Source organism: Bradysia coprophila, unplaced genomic scaffold (genome assembly GCF_014529535.1).
Source record: "Bradysia coprophila strain Holo2 unplaced genomic scaffold, BU_Bcop_v1 contig_151, whole genome shotgun sequence".
Lineage (NCBI taxonomy): Eukaryota > Metazoa > Arthropoda > Insecta > Diptera > Sciaridae > Bradysia > Bradysia coprophila.
The window spans coordinates 2,114,177-2,132,147 of NW_023503423.1; the positions used below are offsets into that span (position 1 = coordinate 2,114,177).

Below are 17,971 nucleotides of genomic sequence, written 5' to 3' on the forward strand. Positions count from 1 at the left end.
ATACGGAACAACCTTCAATCGTCGTTAGAACGATTTCGTAAGATGCACGATTTTTTGCGTAAGCAGATCCACTATTATTGAAGGCATACACATGAAAGGAATTCAATCGTTCCGATCGAAATATGGTGAACGGCCAACGACACGGTATTTATGTTATAAGCGCATTTACTTCACTGATTTCTATTTTGTTTCTTTTTTTTTTAAATATCTTTTCGTTTAGGCTAAAATATTGTTTTTTATATAAATTTGTTCAATAATTTAAAATATTTTTTAATTTCTATTTTTAGGCGTCTCGTTACATTTTATTTAATAAATTGCATAAATATCTGTCTATGCGCGCGCATCAACTGTTATCTAGTTAGTGTTTTTCCTTCTTCTGTTCATTTATTATTACTTTTTTGTACAATTTCTTACAAAAATCGAAAACAAAGTGTCTCTAGCAACTATATTTACAAACAAAAATACTTTTCTCTCCTCTGTTCCGTCGTCCATCTCATAATAAGTAGCGCTAAATGAATATTTACAACAAAGTTTTTCTCATTTCTCTTTCCGCAAAATCTATCCAACCGAATAAAAGGAAAGCGCAAAACGAAGAAAAACAATTAACTTTGCGTGTGTGTGTGTGTGTGTGTTCGTTTTCTATATATAAAAAAAAGGTTTTCTTTCCTCCACTTAAAATCTATCTCTTCAAAGCCTCCGCCATAGGAATAATTTTTTGGTGATGTGGTCCGAACGGCCGCAACGGCTGATCGGATCGCACCGTATGCAAACCGTCCACCGTATCCACACCGTTGCCATTTTCTTCGCGCGCCAATCGGTCCTTTTTATGCGCTTGATGCCATCGTACGTAAAAGACTAGACATAATATGAGGACAAGGAACAGGGCCAGTGTTGCACCACTGGCTATACTGGCTGTTTCGAGCATTACTCGCGGTCGTGTAGCTGTAGAATGGGAAATCGATTGTGAGAAAAAACGGTTTTTACTTGTGTCAAAAAGACAAACTTACGCAAATATGAACCGTCCAAATCTTTGTACTCGCATCGCGGACCCATGTAACCATCGGCACACCTAAAATAGTAAAAATATTTCGATTAATTTCGCCAAGGAAGTCACAAGCTGTATGTTTAGGAGTAAAGCAAGAGAGAGAGTTTAAACAATGTCAAGAAATTCAGAATCAGGGTCTAAAAGCCAAGATTATGTAGCCGTTCGATCAACATCAGGGGAAGCAGTTTTTCTCAATAGCCCGACATCACAATGGTCAGTTGCCATGTTCAGCTAAAACACCGAATCGCATTTGTATCTGCTTTTGAAGAGCTTTCGTAAGCTTTAAGCTCTTATATTTCACGAAATATTCCACTGTTCCAATGGAATCCACCAGAAGTTTAAAGCTTTCGAAAGCTCTCTAAAGCACACAAAAGCCCGCAATTGTTTTGGAGTGTGGTATCATTTGAAAGCCATTGCCATATAGCAAGCGATGTAAGTTTGCAATTAATTGTATACAAAACCGTCGATCAGGGTTTGTTCAAAGTACATGGACGTACACCAAATTTTCTGAAAATTCTGAACCACCCTGATGCTGTAGCCTGCTTTCGAATTATTTCACAGCATTTTCTGGAATTTTGCTTTAAAATCCTTTTCACAGCATTTACATGCACACATTCATCCAAAAACTGACATCAAAACTTACTCGCAATTGTACAGTAGGGAATCGCCAATTTTGACGGTGAAACAGGTAGCATCGTTCAGACAATACCATGCTGCATACGCTGGAGGGCATTTGTATGTGTGGAATGTAATATTTGGCCTAGGGGTTGGGGTTGGCGGTCGAGGTTTCGGTGTCGTTCGACTCGAACATGCATCTGTAAAGAAGACAAAAAGAAATTGTAATTTTTCTGCTAAAATAAAACGAAAGAATAGTATTTTACATGACTAGGGATAAAAAGATGAAAAGGAGAGTTTTCGTGTGAATTTTGTTGATCCGAGGCGAAGCCGAGGTCAATAAACACACGAAAACGAGACTTTTCATTTTTATACCGAGTTATGTAATGGATTTTACATGCTGATGGCGTCGAAAGAAGTGCTTAAAACATGAAAAGTACGGTTTTCGACGCATGTAGCATGTAAAATGTTTAATTCACTGTCACTGAACAAGTCGCATCGAATAAAAAATTATCTCATCGAAATGATATGATAATGACGAAGGAAACCTTAGCCGTGTAGTATGGAGTACATTATGAAAGAATTGTTTTTTTTTTTTATATTCTCTCTTATGGCCTCATAAATTACTGCACCATAGCACCACGTAACTTTGAGTGTGTGTGTGTGCACTTTTTATGTACACAAAATAACTTGTGGCTATAACTTAACCGTAACATACTGTAACGTAGCCAACAACAAAAAAAATATCTGCCATAAAAAGCAATGAACCTGTCTTTCCACCCCATCGATTGAACTCTGTTTTTACAACAGCATTTTCACTGCACACGTAACTCATTGTATTTGGTCGAACAATTTCACTTTGGAACGGGTACAATCGGTTTTAGTGCAATCGCATCAATAGTATGGTTACCAGTTACATAATATACGGTTACATACGGCACCGATAAAAAGTATCGAATTGGTGTTAGGGTAAAGTTGTTATTGGGCGATGAGCAAAGCCAGGAATTGGATTTCAACGTTTTTAGTTGGTCTTTCAATTCAATTTCGATGTTGATGAGTAAATGACATCACGATACTGAAGTAGTTGAATAAAAAACAGAGTCTGACAACACTGCAGCCAAGGTAATTTGATTGTCGGCTAGATGCGTTTTTATGCAACTAATTTTGCAACTACTTCAGTATTTGCGCTAAATAGCTGAAATAGCGGTAGAAGTTGTTGCAAAAAAAACGTATTTAGCCTACAATCTAGCATTGACTACAGTGTTGCCAGACTCCATTTTTTCTACTAATTTTTACAACTTCTTCAACAGGCTGTAATTACAACAAATAATGACGATTGCCTATTCCAAGCACTCTCAAACTTTCTATCTTCACATTTTTTTGAGTATTAGTAAAATGTAGAAACACAACCTAAACCAAACGGTCTGGCACATCTCTGGTGAATCATAAGCGAAATGAAAACTAACTTTTCCAACGTCCAAACCACAAGCAATCAATAGTTGTCACATTAGTAGTTTCAATGCTCTCAAAGGTTTGATATGCGGACGTTATAATTCCCATCTGTAAATTGTTAAACATTTTCAAACAAAATTCTATCACTTTCTTATATCTTCACCATCGACCACATTGCCATACTTCTGCCATTTACCTTTCCATTGAATATTTTATCGGTAAACATTCACGTGCTACCCGTTCACCGGCCTCTTAAAACAACATCGAAACCGTAAAGCAGCAGTGATAAAGTGGTTTTTCATGGTCTATCGCACCGACTATCTCTGAAAACTGCATACGAAAAACCCCTTCGTTTTATCGCCTTTTTTATTCGCATTTCGTACACACATCGCCTCTCTCCGTTTTCCTATTACACAACGGGTATTCTTAAAGCATAATACACCTGATTATGTATATACACTCATACACCCTCCGTGGTGTGCAGTGCATACACACAATTGTTGTTTTATAGATGCCACTTCATTATTATGATAAGGGTGATAGATAGTGGAAAAAAGGGAGAGATATTTAATTGTTTGCGTTCGGTTTGATGGTGGCCTCATTGTGTCAGAGCTGGAAAGGTCTGTTTGCGTTATTTATGAGCGTAATGCTTAAGTGGCTGTTATATGTGAAAAATATGCTTTTGACAATTGAAGATAAGAGTGAGTAAATGAGTGGAGTGTGGAGCTTAAGGCCACACACATGTTTGCATAATACATCTACTTAAGGACGTAAAAGGATGCTTCGTGCCGATTTTGCGATGATATTTTATTTATGATATTCGTTTCCTATTCAATTCGTTGGATGATAGTAAATTTCGTTGGACTGAAATTCCTATTGTTTAACAATCGCGTGACGAAGTGGAAAATAGTCTTCGTAATGTGCCAAATTGCCACTGCCAATTTTAGAAGTTTTTTTTTTGATATTCAAATTTGAATGCCATGATTGACCTTTAGCATAAACTAAGTCTATTTTTGGTTCGTAATTTATTATATCCTCTTCTGCAGTTAAATCCGATGGGGGCCCTAATGTTAACGTCTTTGCTGTAGAATCGTTAAGTTTTAATTGCAAAGTTTATTTTTGCAGTTGTTACGTTTTGTTCGGTGGCGAATTCAGTCATGGTCTTGGGAGTGGTTCGTGTTAATGATGTCAAGGCACAAAATACAAGGGTGGATCAGATAAATTGCACGAAATGGGACAGATATATGTGATGGTTGCAGGGTAAGGTGGCGCTAATCAGTGCGCTAACATTTTTCCATTTTTATTTCACTGAAACATCAACCTTGTAAGAAATGGGCATTTCGAGACATTTCACCTTTCAACATAAAAGAACAACACGTAGGCGCTGAAAGCGGGTCTAAAAACTCTTCTAGAGCAATCACTATCATTTCAGTGAATCATTTTGAAGACCTTTCCGCACAAATTTTTCAAACCGAAAAATGCTACAAACACAACGGGTCTTGAACATATCGACGTTAATTTCGTCTACTTATTTAACATCATCATCATCTCAACTACCCACTCCAATTTTTTTAAATTCGAAACAATGCCAGAAAATAATAAATTCGTTTTATGAATGAATCGGTACAGTATGAATGGAAAAAATGCACTCGCTTTGTGATGCATGGAGCAGAGCATACACGTATTATATCCGAATGAATTAAACAGAAACCGAGAGAGCTGCACGTCGTCATTATATTTGATTCTACGTACAACATCGGTACATCCACCTTTTATACGGCATATTGTCACACTGTTGTATAATGCAGAAATGAATGAATGAATGGAGCATCGTCGAATGTATATGGAACTTAATTAATGAAATGAAACGTTTTTTTTATTAAATTCATGACTGCATGTACCACGAAAGTATGTGATTAAAATTCAATGTAAAATAAATGAATGAAAGAAAGACAAATAAATAGATGCCGACAGAATCATTGACAGTGTCGTGTCGAACACATCCTCTTTTTGTGTGAACAAATTCGTATTCCATTCATGAATATTTCTCGAACATTATTTTGGCGAGTCGCTAAATTCGATAAGAACAATGGGATCCATATAGCACTTCAAAAAACAAAATCAGGTAGCCTTCATGCCACGCCAAAACATTTATCTTTAACACCAATTGTTGCTGAGCTCAATCCGATTTGTTTTGCAATTGCATTTGGGCTAACAAAACTATTTTTCAAAGATTGAAGAAACGAGTTTATCTTGTGACCGCCTTACGGGCAATTATGATTCAATTGCGCCCGAAGCTTCACAGAGGCAGCTTACATCTGCATGTTATCTGTTATCGCCAACTTTGACAAAAAAGCAATCCAATGGGCTACGTGGGTTACATAGGAAAATGTATTGTTCAACGAATGAAGTAAAAGATTTTGCGTTGATCTACCGAAAATTCGAAGAACAAATACGAAATGATCATACGGTAGATTCTACGAATGAAGTACAGATAATTCATTTTCGATTAACTACGGAAAATTATTTTTCGATGAACTGCAGAACATAGCTTTTCGATGAACTGCAGGACATTTATTTTCGATTAACTACAGAAAATTCATTTTCGATGACACAAAGACATTTCACGAATTAACTACAGAACATTCATTTTCGATGAACTGCTAATAATTCATTTTCAATGAACTACGCAAAGGCATTTCACGAATGAACTACATAACATTCATTTTCGATGAACTGCAAATAATTCATTTTCGATGAACTACAGAACATTCATTTTCGATGAACTACAGAACATTAATTTTCGATTAACTACAGAAAATTCATTTTCGATGACACAAAGACATTTCACGAATGAACTACGGAACATTCATTTTCGATGAACTGCTAATAATTCATTTTCAATGAACTGCTAATAATTCATTTTCGATAAACTACGCAAAGGCATTTCACGAATGAACTACATAACATACATTTTCGATGAACTGCAAATAATTCATTTTCGATGAACTACAGAACATTAATTTTCGATTAACTACAGAAAATTCATTTTCGATGACACAAAGACATTTCATGAATGAACTACGGAACATTCATTTTCGATGAACTGCTAATAATTCATTTTCAATGAACTGCTAATAATTCATTTTCGATAAACTACGCAAAGGCATTTCACGAATGAACTACATAACATTCATTTTCGATGAACTGCAAATAATTCATTTTCGATGAACTGCAGAACATTCATTTTCGTGAACTCCCCAGATTCTGATTTTATGAAACTCAACTGACCGTCAATCATTGACCATCAGGTACATATATTTAACCGATTGACTGAGAAATTCATTTACAAACCAAAAATCAACTGATAACATTGTACGAGTCATAGATTACCGGCGTCCACGAACCAAAAACGCAAAACTGAAAACAAAAATTTCATGCGAAATCATTCATAATTTCCTAGAAATGAACGATTAAAAGCGGATATTAGCGTTGACACAGACGACGGTGCATTATAATATACCGAGCGAGGTATTTTTCGTTCTTATGAAATCGGTGTGAGGTAGTGAGGAGAAAAAATGTGTGATGTTATGTCGAATGGCGATAAAACCAACAACAACAACAACACCACCAACGAAACGAAACAACTTTACAAACTGGAGAATGTGTTATGTGTGCGAGAATGGAAATTTTAAAACGTCATTCAATGCCATCCGCCGACACACATTTTTCGAAGATATAGTATTTTCTGCGTTGTGTGTCTTGAATATTATCTGTTTTGAATGTTTGAATGGATTAGTCACTCTGGCCAAGAAAGAGTCGGTCGGATTGAAAAAAATAGTATTTCCATTCAAAAGTTGCCAGCGTTTTGTAAGGCGATATTGTTTCCGAAAAATCACCTGAGGTCTTTGTTTATTTTAGTTTTCTTAGCGAAAAAATAACAAAAATCTAAAAAAAACATTTCGAACAAAAAAGACATTCTGTGATGCGTATAGTGTGTAGTAAAAACAGCATCAGACAAAGGTTCTCTATCGCCTTTCTGTTTGTAAAAGACTGAGGCGCAACATTAATATGAATAAAACGTTTTTTTTGTTCTTCTTCATTTCGTTCAAAAACTTGCGCTTCAGGAGCACATATGTTTTGTCATCACGTTCATTCATGTTTTCGGAACGATTTTCTGCTAACTAACAACGAAATCGAAAGGAAATCACGTGGTCGGGGTTTTTCGATGATGAATATCTGCCTTTTAAATAAGAATAGTTCAGTCCGATATGTAACAAAGAATGTGTTTGCTTTGTGTTTGCTGGTAAACGGATAATCATTTATTTTCGACAGCGACAAGAAAAATAAGCAATTTTTTGCGGGAAATGAAGTAAAAGACTTTGGGTTGATACTTTCGATTTGATGATTGAAGCGAATGATAAACCCTCAGCGAATCAGAGAATTACTGATCCCGCCTTTCAGGTGAATTCATATTTGTTATGTTGTCATTGTCATATTTTCTTTTTTCTAATGTTGTTGCACCAGCTAAGTTTGTGTGAAATCACCACACCACTGCAACTTGACGAAAACGAATTCAATATTTGTAAACATCAATTAATTTAACGTTCGAAATCGACTGATCTGAGTGACTAACATGTTTTTCGTGAACTATGAACTATGTCTGGCACGGGAGTCGAACCCGTGACATATAGGGCGTGAGTTCATCGCTTACCTGGACGTGTGAGTTAGTCATTTACATGACAAGGAATGAAAAGTTAAAAAGTCCAGTTTTCGTGTGAACTTTGTTGATCTGAGGCGAAGCCGAGGTCAATAAACACACGAAAACGCGACTTCTCAACTTTTTATGCCGAAGTTTTCAATTGATTCTACATCTTAGGGTCACGAAATACGATGAAAGGAATTTCAGAAATTGTAAGCTGATCAAAATAAAGTCAGAATCGGTTGGCTGACCAACGAATCGTATCACGTGTATACAAACAAACGAAATCCACATTAAAAAATGAACTTTCCTTGACCAAAAACAACGATCTTATACCCAAAAAATTGGGACTCGCGGCATTTGACAATAAAAACCTAATGTCATCCATAGCTCGGTGTCTTTTCCCTGCTATCTCCTCCCCATGCGTCCATTTAATTTCCATCCACACACAAAAAAACCAAATTGTCATGATCATCGTCTGTTGAGGTACAATTATATTGTACAGTCAAAATTGCCCATTAAACTCAAATTATAATTATTGCGTGACAATGTATATTTTTGTCCCTTTTAAGACGCGTTTTTTTTTTGGTCTCGAACCAAGTGAGAAAATATAAAATTCTCGAAGAATGGCATTATTTCATGGAAAAAATAGAATGTAACAGCGGAGTAACATCCGTAATACCGACAATGTGTATGATGTTCGGTTAAATAGAGAAATAGTTTTCGTTTCGTAATCACTTTATCGAGTACAATCGTATGGGCAAATGTAAAGAGACGAGTATAGAAACGATAATAAAGCAATGAATGCATAGGACTGAACGTACTTAAAATATGAGATCGTTATCTGACTGAAAATATTATTTAAAGAAAAAAAAAGATATCTGCAGTCATTAGAACAAGAAGTTACATTATCACACACCACACTACCAGCCATACACAACTGAGAAAAAATAAAATGAAAATAAAATAAATCGAAATGAATGCGACGGCGTGACACAATAACAATTTTCTATTTAATTGCCATGAATTTCCTCACTTTTTATCCCGTTTAGTTTAATTGCTTCGCTATGTCGATTAGCATCTAAAAATGAGGGAAATTAATCAATTCTTTGGAATTGAAAATATTTTCCACTTTGTGTTTCACTTCATGTCTTTTTTTGTTTCTGTTACTGTCTGGCTTTCCCACAACACTTGACTTTCATACGACAGACATTTTAGTCCGCTCCTCACTCCCTTTCTCTGGGTGGCAGTATTATTTTTATGTTTTGGCGTGAGTCCAGCTTTTCGTCTGAACAATTTGTTTTAGATACAACCCTACTACACTGCATTCCAGTGCTGATTTTGTTGATTTATGATTTTCAAAAAAAAAACATGGTCGTCCGGTTCCGATAGTAGTTCCTTAACAAATTTTTATCTTGTGAAGGGTGGTAAGGACATTCACATGAGAAGCGGTTTTTTGAACGATAATATCATTTTTGCACGATAATGTCACTCGAAAAACGATAATATCGTTCGAATTGTACCAGGACAAGGGTGTGACATTATTCACGCTATTCACATAAATTTTTTGTCGAAGTGTCTAGTGGATATGGATAACCCAGGATGATGTTATCGTTCAATGAACGATGTAGTCGTTCAAAAAACGATATTATCGTTTTCTGAACGATAATAATGTTCCTGGCGATATTGGCCGTGTAGAAATGTCGCCTCTCCGTCGTTTAGTTTATCGAAAGAAAAGTATGTGAGGGAACCCAACCGACCCGGTCCAAGCATTGCTACATTTATTTATTTAATGGTTTTGTGGTCGTGATATCGTATAGAATTAGACACAATTAAATTTTCGTAGAGCTGCTAAAGAAGTTGTGTCTCATCTTTGCTTAACTTTCCTATAAGCTCTGCGATAATACCAGACTTTTTCAGCCAACATTTTTCTTTTCTTCTCATTGCTTTGACATAAGTACAATTTTACGTTATTTACAATACCGAGAGACGCTACGTGCACTGCGATGAAACCATACATGTCCTCTTACAATATGCCCTTGCTCCGATACAACATATCCAATAAATATTCGAAAACAATAACAATAAAACTCTACAAACTTTTCAGACACGCATTATTTTTCGTCCTGGGGATAGGATGGGGTGACATAAACTTTAGATGGGTCGTTCGTCCAACGCTGCATGAAAAATGCTCAAAAGAAACCAATAAAATGAAAGACGATATCCTCTCCATGTCCATACCAATTTTCTATCCGTCCGAATTTGGACGCAATAAATAACAATTGTTCGACCGTATTGTTTGCATATTATACATGATGGAATGGCTAATTTTTTCGTTCGGGGGAGTGAGCTTCCCCCTTCGAATAAATTATCGACTGAATGAAATTATCACAAAGTTTTACCAATAAGACTCGAAATATAATTGTCATTATGGTTGGTGCTGTTGGGACAGGCTTGTAATGCAGCCACTGGAAACAACATGGGTATTATGTGCACAGACAAAATGCAATATGTCATGGTAGCTGTGTGGTGGTATGGCGATTAATTTATATTTTATGAGACAGAAAATTGATATTGTTGCCAAGGATTGAGTGACTTAAGACTTGCTAAGAAGGGGACGTTAATATTGGACAATGTACTGGACGATTCTCTTTGCAGCAGAATTTTACACAATGCAAAATACAGAATGAAAAGGCTCGGAATATGTCGTCAGCTGACTTGTTTGGCACGATAGATCTTACAATAAACAATACCACTCACTATTCCCCGTTTAAACCCCTTGAGTTGCGTCTTATGTGTAACAATAAATGACAGATTGCAAACCCTGTCATGTAAACAGTAGGTCTTATTATTCGGAATGTTTTGGAATTTTTAGGATTTTTGAGCGGTGGTGTGGTGGCCGAGACTAGACATAGAGAGAGCGCGGAAAGAGCTAGGGGAAATTCAAAGGCTAGTGTGCATTTGCATAACTGGAGCTATGAAGACCACAGCTACCGCGGCATTGGAGACACTGCTGGTGCTGAATGTACCACCGCTCGACCTGATAATTCAGGCTAGAGCCTTCGCCACGGCGGATCGGTTGGTGCAAAATGGCTTGTGGACTTCTAACTTCCGGGCAGGGCATGGGAAAATATGTGGCATGGTAGAAAGCCCAGTTTTCGGTATGTCCAGAGACCGGATGACACCGGTGATTGACTTCACGAAGCGATTCGACGCTACCTTCTTAGCCAGAGCAGACTGGCTTAACGGCTGGCCTACTGGCCTATCAAGGGGAAGTAAAGTCAGATTCACTGACGGTTCGAAAACTCCAAATGGAACAGGAGCTGGAGTGTATGCCTCGAAACGGGGTTAGGCAATTCCTTCCACCTGGGAGAGATCGCCAGCGTACCTCAGGCGGAGCTTTATGCGGCACTCATGGGAGCACATGAAACTCTGCCTATAGGGACGCAAGGCGAAGAGTTCCTTATATGTCTTGACAATATAGGAATGATCAAGGCACTCGTATCGCCCGTAGTCACCTCCAAGCTGGTGAAGGAATGTAAGGAATACCTGAACCTTCTTGGTCTAAGCAATCGGATCAATTTGGTCTGGGTACCAGGACATTCCGGCGTGGAGGGAAATGAGGAAGCAGATAAGCTGGCCAAAGAAGGCTCGGCGACTCAGGCAAACGGGCCAGAACCGTACCTTCCGATTCCCCAGTCAGAGTGTAAAAGAGCACTGGAAGACTGGGTTAAGCGTAAACACGCAGAACGCTGGGAAGCGTATAATGGAGGCGTTCACACGAAATGCTTCTTCCCTAAGCCTAACAAAAAATGGGCCAAAGATTTGCTCAAAATGGACCGAAATCGCATTAGAAGAGTAGTAGGAGCGATTACGGGACATTGCGGGCTGAATCGGCACATGAATAAGTTGAGGCTTTCGGACACTCCGAGATGTTCCTGCGACCTAGAAGAAGAAACGGGTGCACACTTGATATGTGACTGCCCCAAATTTCTTCAACTAAGACGCAGGATGCTCGGAGACTACGAGGTGGTTCCTTCGGAAATTGCTGCAATAGGACCTGACATCTTAGACAGGTTCCTATCGGCAACAGGAAGGCTACCATGATTTATATGATGACCGGGAATGGAAACAAAGGATCAACAGATCTGTGTTTCGAGATCTTAAATGATCGTCCCAAACTGATAAATCTAATCTAGGATTTTTGAGGAATTTTCAAGGAATATTTTTATGAGTTTTTTGGAGTTTTTAAGAATTTAAGCGATTTTTTAGGAATATTTTAAAATTTTGAAGATTTTAAATTCCAAATAACAAGCTCTGGTACACAGTGTAATCGAGCTCCACAGCTTATAAACCTCAATTTATGTCTAGACGTCATAGTGCGTGTACCAGGTATACTGGCGTACCTTGAACGCAACGCAATATTAAAGGGATATATTGAATAAATTAAGACATTTATACTCAAACATCCCTCCCGAAAAAAGGGTTAATGAGAATGACAACACAGTTCGAAAGTCGATCAACTCACACTCTACTTAACCCTTACGGCAATAACCTTAGGAAAAAAATCTTCAAACGAGTCATTATACGGATTATAAATTTATTACACGCACATCAACCTACAAATCAACCCAATTTTTTTTTTTCCTTTTTTTTTGTCGAGTTTTCTATGAACCCAACATCATGTACGTACAATCAAATCGATTATAATGCCAGTTGTTTATTTTGTTAGATAAAATATGCATAGTAAGTTAAAGCCTCCTTTCATACATCCAGAGAATGGAATAAATAAAAAAAAAGTTCTGCTGGTCGCATGAATTGAATGGAATGGGGAGAAATAAACCAACAGAAGAAAAAAAAACCTCCGTCACCCTTAAAAATGTAAAAACGTAGTTAAATCACGCACTAAGCGTATTTCGGAGTTATTGTTGTACTCACAACCGCATAGTTTGTGACTGTCATTGAATATAATGCAAAACGAATTCGACGGAATGTGTTGTACACCACGAATTCGATGGTAACCGAATCAGCAGGCAGCGTTGTTTAGAAAAAAGTAGCGGATGCTTTCGGGTAAGGGAATTCGGATGAAGTGATTGAAGGGAGAAAGAGTTTCATTTTTCAGAGAAAACAATAAATTGAACTAGCAGTACGCTACTTTAGCCAAGATCTTACTGTCAGTGACTGTAGATTTTGCATGGTCATTTTCTCACCTCCGATGAAACTTTGTTGTGAAAAACGTTGACCTCGGGAAAAACCTGTTTCAGACGGCAAGCATATGACCAGGATTATTATCGGGTCTATTACTTCAATCAATCAAAGTATTTTCATTTTGTGATTCTTGTACTTCAATTTTTTTAACACGCATTATATTAAGGACCATATTACCCAGAGCTTGTCATTATTTTTGTCGTCGTTATCGATAACAGATGAATAGCCGTATGTGACAGGTTAAAACAATCTCACTTCAACTGTCACTCTCGTGGAAAGAAATGGTAAATCACACTTTAATCACAAATAAAGAACGCTTCTTCCTCTCTGAGAAAAAAATTCATTTCGGCCGAAATCGCGGACCTCGTTTTGCTCTGGCTATAACGTCGCTCTTTTTGGAATTTCCTATTTTCTCCCCTCGGTAATCAAATAACTATTTCACCATCTTTCACTTACTCCAACAATAATCGGTGTTACATACATCACGTATGGACAAAAGTACCTTGAACTTTATGTATTGACAAGTCGTCCACTTATTATACGACAAATAATATATGACCTACGGTGAGATACGAAACAATCGATCATGATGGTGTACATCATTATCAAGTTCTGTGTTTAATTTTAAAGGTTAAATTATAACTTCCGAGCTGAATTCACCATATTCAAATTGAGTGAAATTGTCGTCAATAATTTAGAAGACGTAGAGAGTAGAGCCCGATATGTGTATGCCGTTTACTGTTGTTCACACTCAATAACATCGTAAAATTTTAATATTTTATCCATTTTCCGGAAAACTACAATAGGTAAAAGAACCGAACAACACTATAATTGGTATCATCGACGAATTAAATGGAAGTGAATAATGTGTCCGCCTTGTTATTGATTAATAAAACACTAATTGGATAATTGGTACTTTGGAGAAGGATACAATTGCTTCTATAACAAAATAATTCGAGTAATTTGCGGAATGAGGCAGTGGGGTAAATAAACATTTCACTCATTTTAACACTAACTCCTCATCGCATAAGATACACACTGTCGTTCTATGTGGCACCTAAATGACGTGATAACAACCCTAACGGTAAAAGGGCATTTGATATGTTTAGCAGTTGACCTTTGACTACACTTTTCTCAAGTTTGAGTTTTATATTGACAGATGTCATTATGTCACTGCTAGCGAAAAAAAGTGACAGAAAGTCCATATATTCTCTGTCAAAATTTCATTTGACGACTGACTTAAGTGTATATCCAAAGGAAAAAAGTTTCTAAATAAAAAACTCAAATTGAGAATTAAGCATTTCATTACCGGGATTTTCCCAAGTAATCTCAACCGCAATTCATCTAATTTTTACGCTACTTTTATTGCTTCAAATCATTAACTGATTATATTTTTCTAGTTGATTTAGTTTGATTTACATGTTTTTCTTGATCTTCATATTATACCGAAGCAACCGAGGAGAGAGGGGGGACACAACTAGAGGAAATGGCAGTACTGACTTGATTTCCATTCTATTCAAATTGAAGGTAACATTAGCTATTCGAATCAAACCGATTATAAATGTCGCTAAAGTAGATCGTAAAGGTCGATAAAACAGATTAAATAATCTGTATATTATATAGGTTAAGATTCGCATGTCGATACAGTAGATCATTGAAGGTGGTAAAACAGATCATATTATATGCAAAGTAGATTAATTTTGGGGTAGATAAGGGAAAATTACGTCTGGGTAAACAAAATGAGGTCACTGGTCGATCATATCGAAACGCAACGTCGATAAAGTAGATCAAAAAAATTGATGAAATAGTTCTGATTATCTATAAAGTAGATGCATTAAGAGGTAGATGAGGGTCGATAGTGTAGATAATAAAAGTCGGTAAAACAGATCCAATCATCTGTAAAGCAGATAATTTAAAAAGTCGGCGAGGGAAAATTACGTCTGGGTAAACAAAAGGAGGTCACATAGTAGGAAACGGAAATCATGCAGGACAGCATTTTGTCTAGCTCTTTTCCCCTCTGCATCAACAGCCTCCAGATATATGTACGTACATGTAAACGAATCCAACAAATTCAACAAAATGTTCCATTTTATGTTACGTTTCTCATGCATATCTTAAGCTCATTGTAAATTGAATTATGTTACGAACTAAAATCCATACACAAAACAAAATTTATACAAAAAAAAAAGAAAAGTTTCTAGATCTTCATTTATTCGGTTGCTGGTATGAACAAAAAAAAACTTCTTTTATTTGAGTTCGTTACGAATAAATCAGAGATTTTTTTGTTGTTATAATTTACAATCTACGGTTGTTGTACACACTCGGAGACCATCATCGTGTAGTACAGTGTACTGTACACACAGCATCGAAACATTGTGGTACAGCAAATATTTATGTCAAATACCATAATGTTTCCTCGTCAATTGTTCTGTGTTGTACAAATACAGAAACTTTGGATGTTTTAAGAGTTGAATGGATCGAGATCTGAATTTATTATTAATTTAGCTTTCCGATTGTGTATTTTTCCCTGATATTTTACATTTTAAAACACCGAAAAATGAAGAAATAAAATTCTTTACGAGAAACAAAAAATGCTTAAGGAAAAAACCTGTTCGAAAGTGCGCTCGGGCACGCTTCATTCAGTTTTAAAAGAAGTAAGAAAACCAAAACAAAAAAAAAATCAAACGAAAATGCCAATTAATTGAATAAATCAGTAATTACAATTTTTTTTCTTCGTTTAATTTCGTTCTGTTGTTATGAATTCATGTCGACTACGACGAGAAAATTCCGACGAAAAATCTGTCATACAAATCAAAATTAACCTACGGCACAGGAATACAAATTTATTCTGCTATGCAGAAGTGTTGATTTTGTCGAACGGTTTTTTGTTTGTCACATCTGAAGTTCCAAAAAAGGAAGTTGATTCAAGATCTCGCCAGTACAGAAAGACTCATTAGGTTTTTCTGTATTGCTCGGCAGATGTTTCGCTTTTTAATAGTATCGATCGGTATCGATGCTCAACGTTTTTACTGAAATTTCGGTACTTAATCAGTAAAGGTACCAAATGGTTACTAGACAACAGACTAGAGGTGAGTGGGCATACCTAATTTTTATGCCCGCCCTGCCCAAAGCCCAATAATTTAAAAAAAGCATGCCCACGGCGCTGCCCATGCCCAAGAATCTTTAAAAGCATGCCCACTGCCCAGCCCATGCCCAAGGCCCACATAGGAAATTTTCGCTAAAAATGTGAAAATTGTCAATCTGAGGCGAAACCGATGTTGACAGCACAGTTGGAAACACGATTTTATGTGCGATAGCCGTTTTAAAATTCCTTGAATGAATATTACATCGTACGGAAAGTCTAGACTGCACTTAAGACTTAAGTTTGTGGGATCACACATTTTTGAAAAGTGCCCATGCTGCGCCCTATGCCCACGAAATTGTAAAGTGCCCATGCCCATGTCCCGTGGGCATGCCCATGGGCGTGGGCAGCCCACTCACCTCTACAACAGACTTTGTTCATGCATGCATGTACGGAGAAAATGTCCATTTTATCGAGTGGTAAAGTATAGTTTCCACTTAAAAAGAGCACTCCGTTTAGCCTCCGTCTACATGACAGTTGTAAATAGAACAAAGGAACTGTCACGTGAACGGAGTAAAAAATTGAAATAAATTCAATTTCCACTCCGTTTGCGTGACAGTTCTTTTGTTCTATTTTACAACTGTCATGTAGACGGAGGCTAAACGGAGTGCTCTTTTTAAGTGGAAACTATACTTAAATCACTGATTTTAGAGTGTCAAGGAAGAATTGTTTTGACTCAATCAAACGTAACTGGCCCTGAGGGCAATGTCAAAAAGAGAGAAGGAAATTGTATTTCGAAAATACGAATTTTCGATTTATTTTCCTTCATAAATTTTTGACATTGTCCACAGGACCAGTTAAACTTAACTGATCTTTGCCCGAAAATCCAATTGGATATGAAATGTGCAATCAACAGATTGAATTGATCAGTCGTGTCAATCGGTATCAGAATGTGTTGACCTGATTGGAGATTTAAGTTTGCATAAGTTCTGGCATGTAGCGCCAATTTGTGCAAGGAAAAGCCACATTAATGTCACGCTGATTTAGATCTATTTACCTACGGGTTCAAAAGACGATTGAGTTTATTTTGCATGACGTGAATCTTCTCCAGGTCTTAGGTCGTTTAGGCATCGTTGATAAATTACGTAGAGAATTTTCAGTGCTGCCATCAAAATTAAATCTGAAATAACTTGAGAAATACTCGGCCTACTAAGTAAAAACTATCTACCCTCCTAAATGAGGTTGTGTAGCATAGTTTTAACCTCACATCTTTAGAACGCGGAATTTCTGGAAATTTTAAGGATTTAATTTTGATGGCAGCACTGCAAAAGCGTTACGTAATACAAGAACGATTCCCAATGTGCGACAGATATGTACGTTGATTCTCGGTCTATGTTACCAGTTAAAAATAGAAGAAACCCGATTAGTAGATATCTAGAGAACGTATCTACCACCCCCAATTAGTAACACAGTTTTCACAAAACTTTTGAACTCTTATTCTATAAATGGTGTACTTGTACCGCTTTACCATCATATCGGGAAATCGGAAGTTGTTATTTCGCCAAAATTTATTTGAAGCGATTAAGGACAATATAAACCAGAAATACAACGACTGAAAGTGCTCCGGTAAAAAAAAAACGCTGAACACAAAATAATGTGAAATGAAGAAAAAAAAATTCTATTTGATTGAAACAAACCCATAAATCTCCGACCATATTCTAAGCACAGAATTTTTTTTACCCCGTACATTTTCCCCTTTCCTCATAATATCAAATCGAGATAGAATCAAAACGATTCGAAATAAAGGCACAAGAAAAATAAAAAATTCCTAACCAGAAGCAATAAGCCAACCACAAACCCAACTATA

General features: G+C 36.8%; 1 protein-coding gene across 1 annotated transcript in view; it reads right to left on the minus strand.

Moving 5' to 3' along the window:
• Positions 1-204: 204 nt before the first annotated feature.
• Positions 205-17,971, minus strand: part of LOC119074382 (protein spitz-like) — a 66,003-nt gene continuing 48,236 nt past the window's right edge. The window contains exons 4-6 of the mRNA XM_037180497.1: positions 1,689-1,860; positions 1,008-1,069; positions 205-942 (exon numbers count right to left, since the gene is read on the minus strand). Coding sequence (XP_037036392.1) covers positions 680-942; positions 1,008-1,069; positions 1,689-1,860 — 497 coding nt within the window. The 3' untranslated portion in view covers positions 205-679. The remainder of the gene's footprint in view (positions 943-1,007; positions 1,070-1,688; positions 1,861-17,971) is intronic.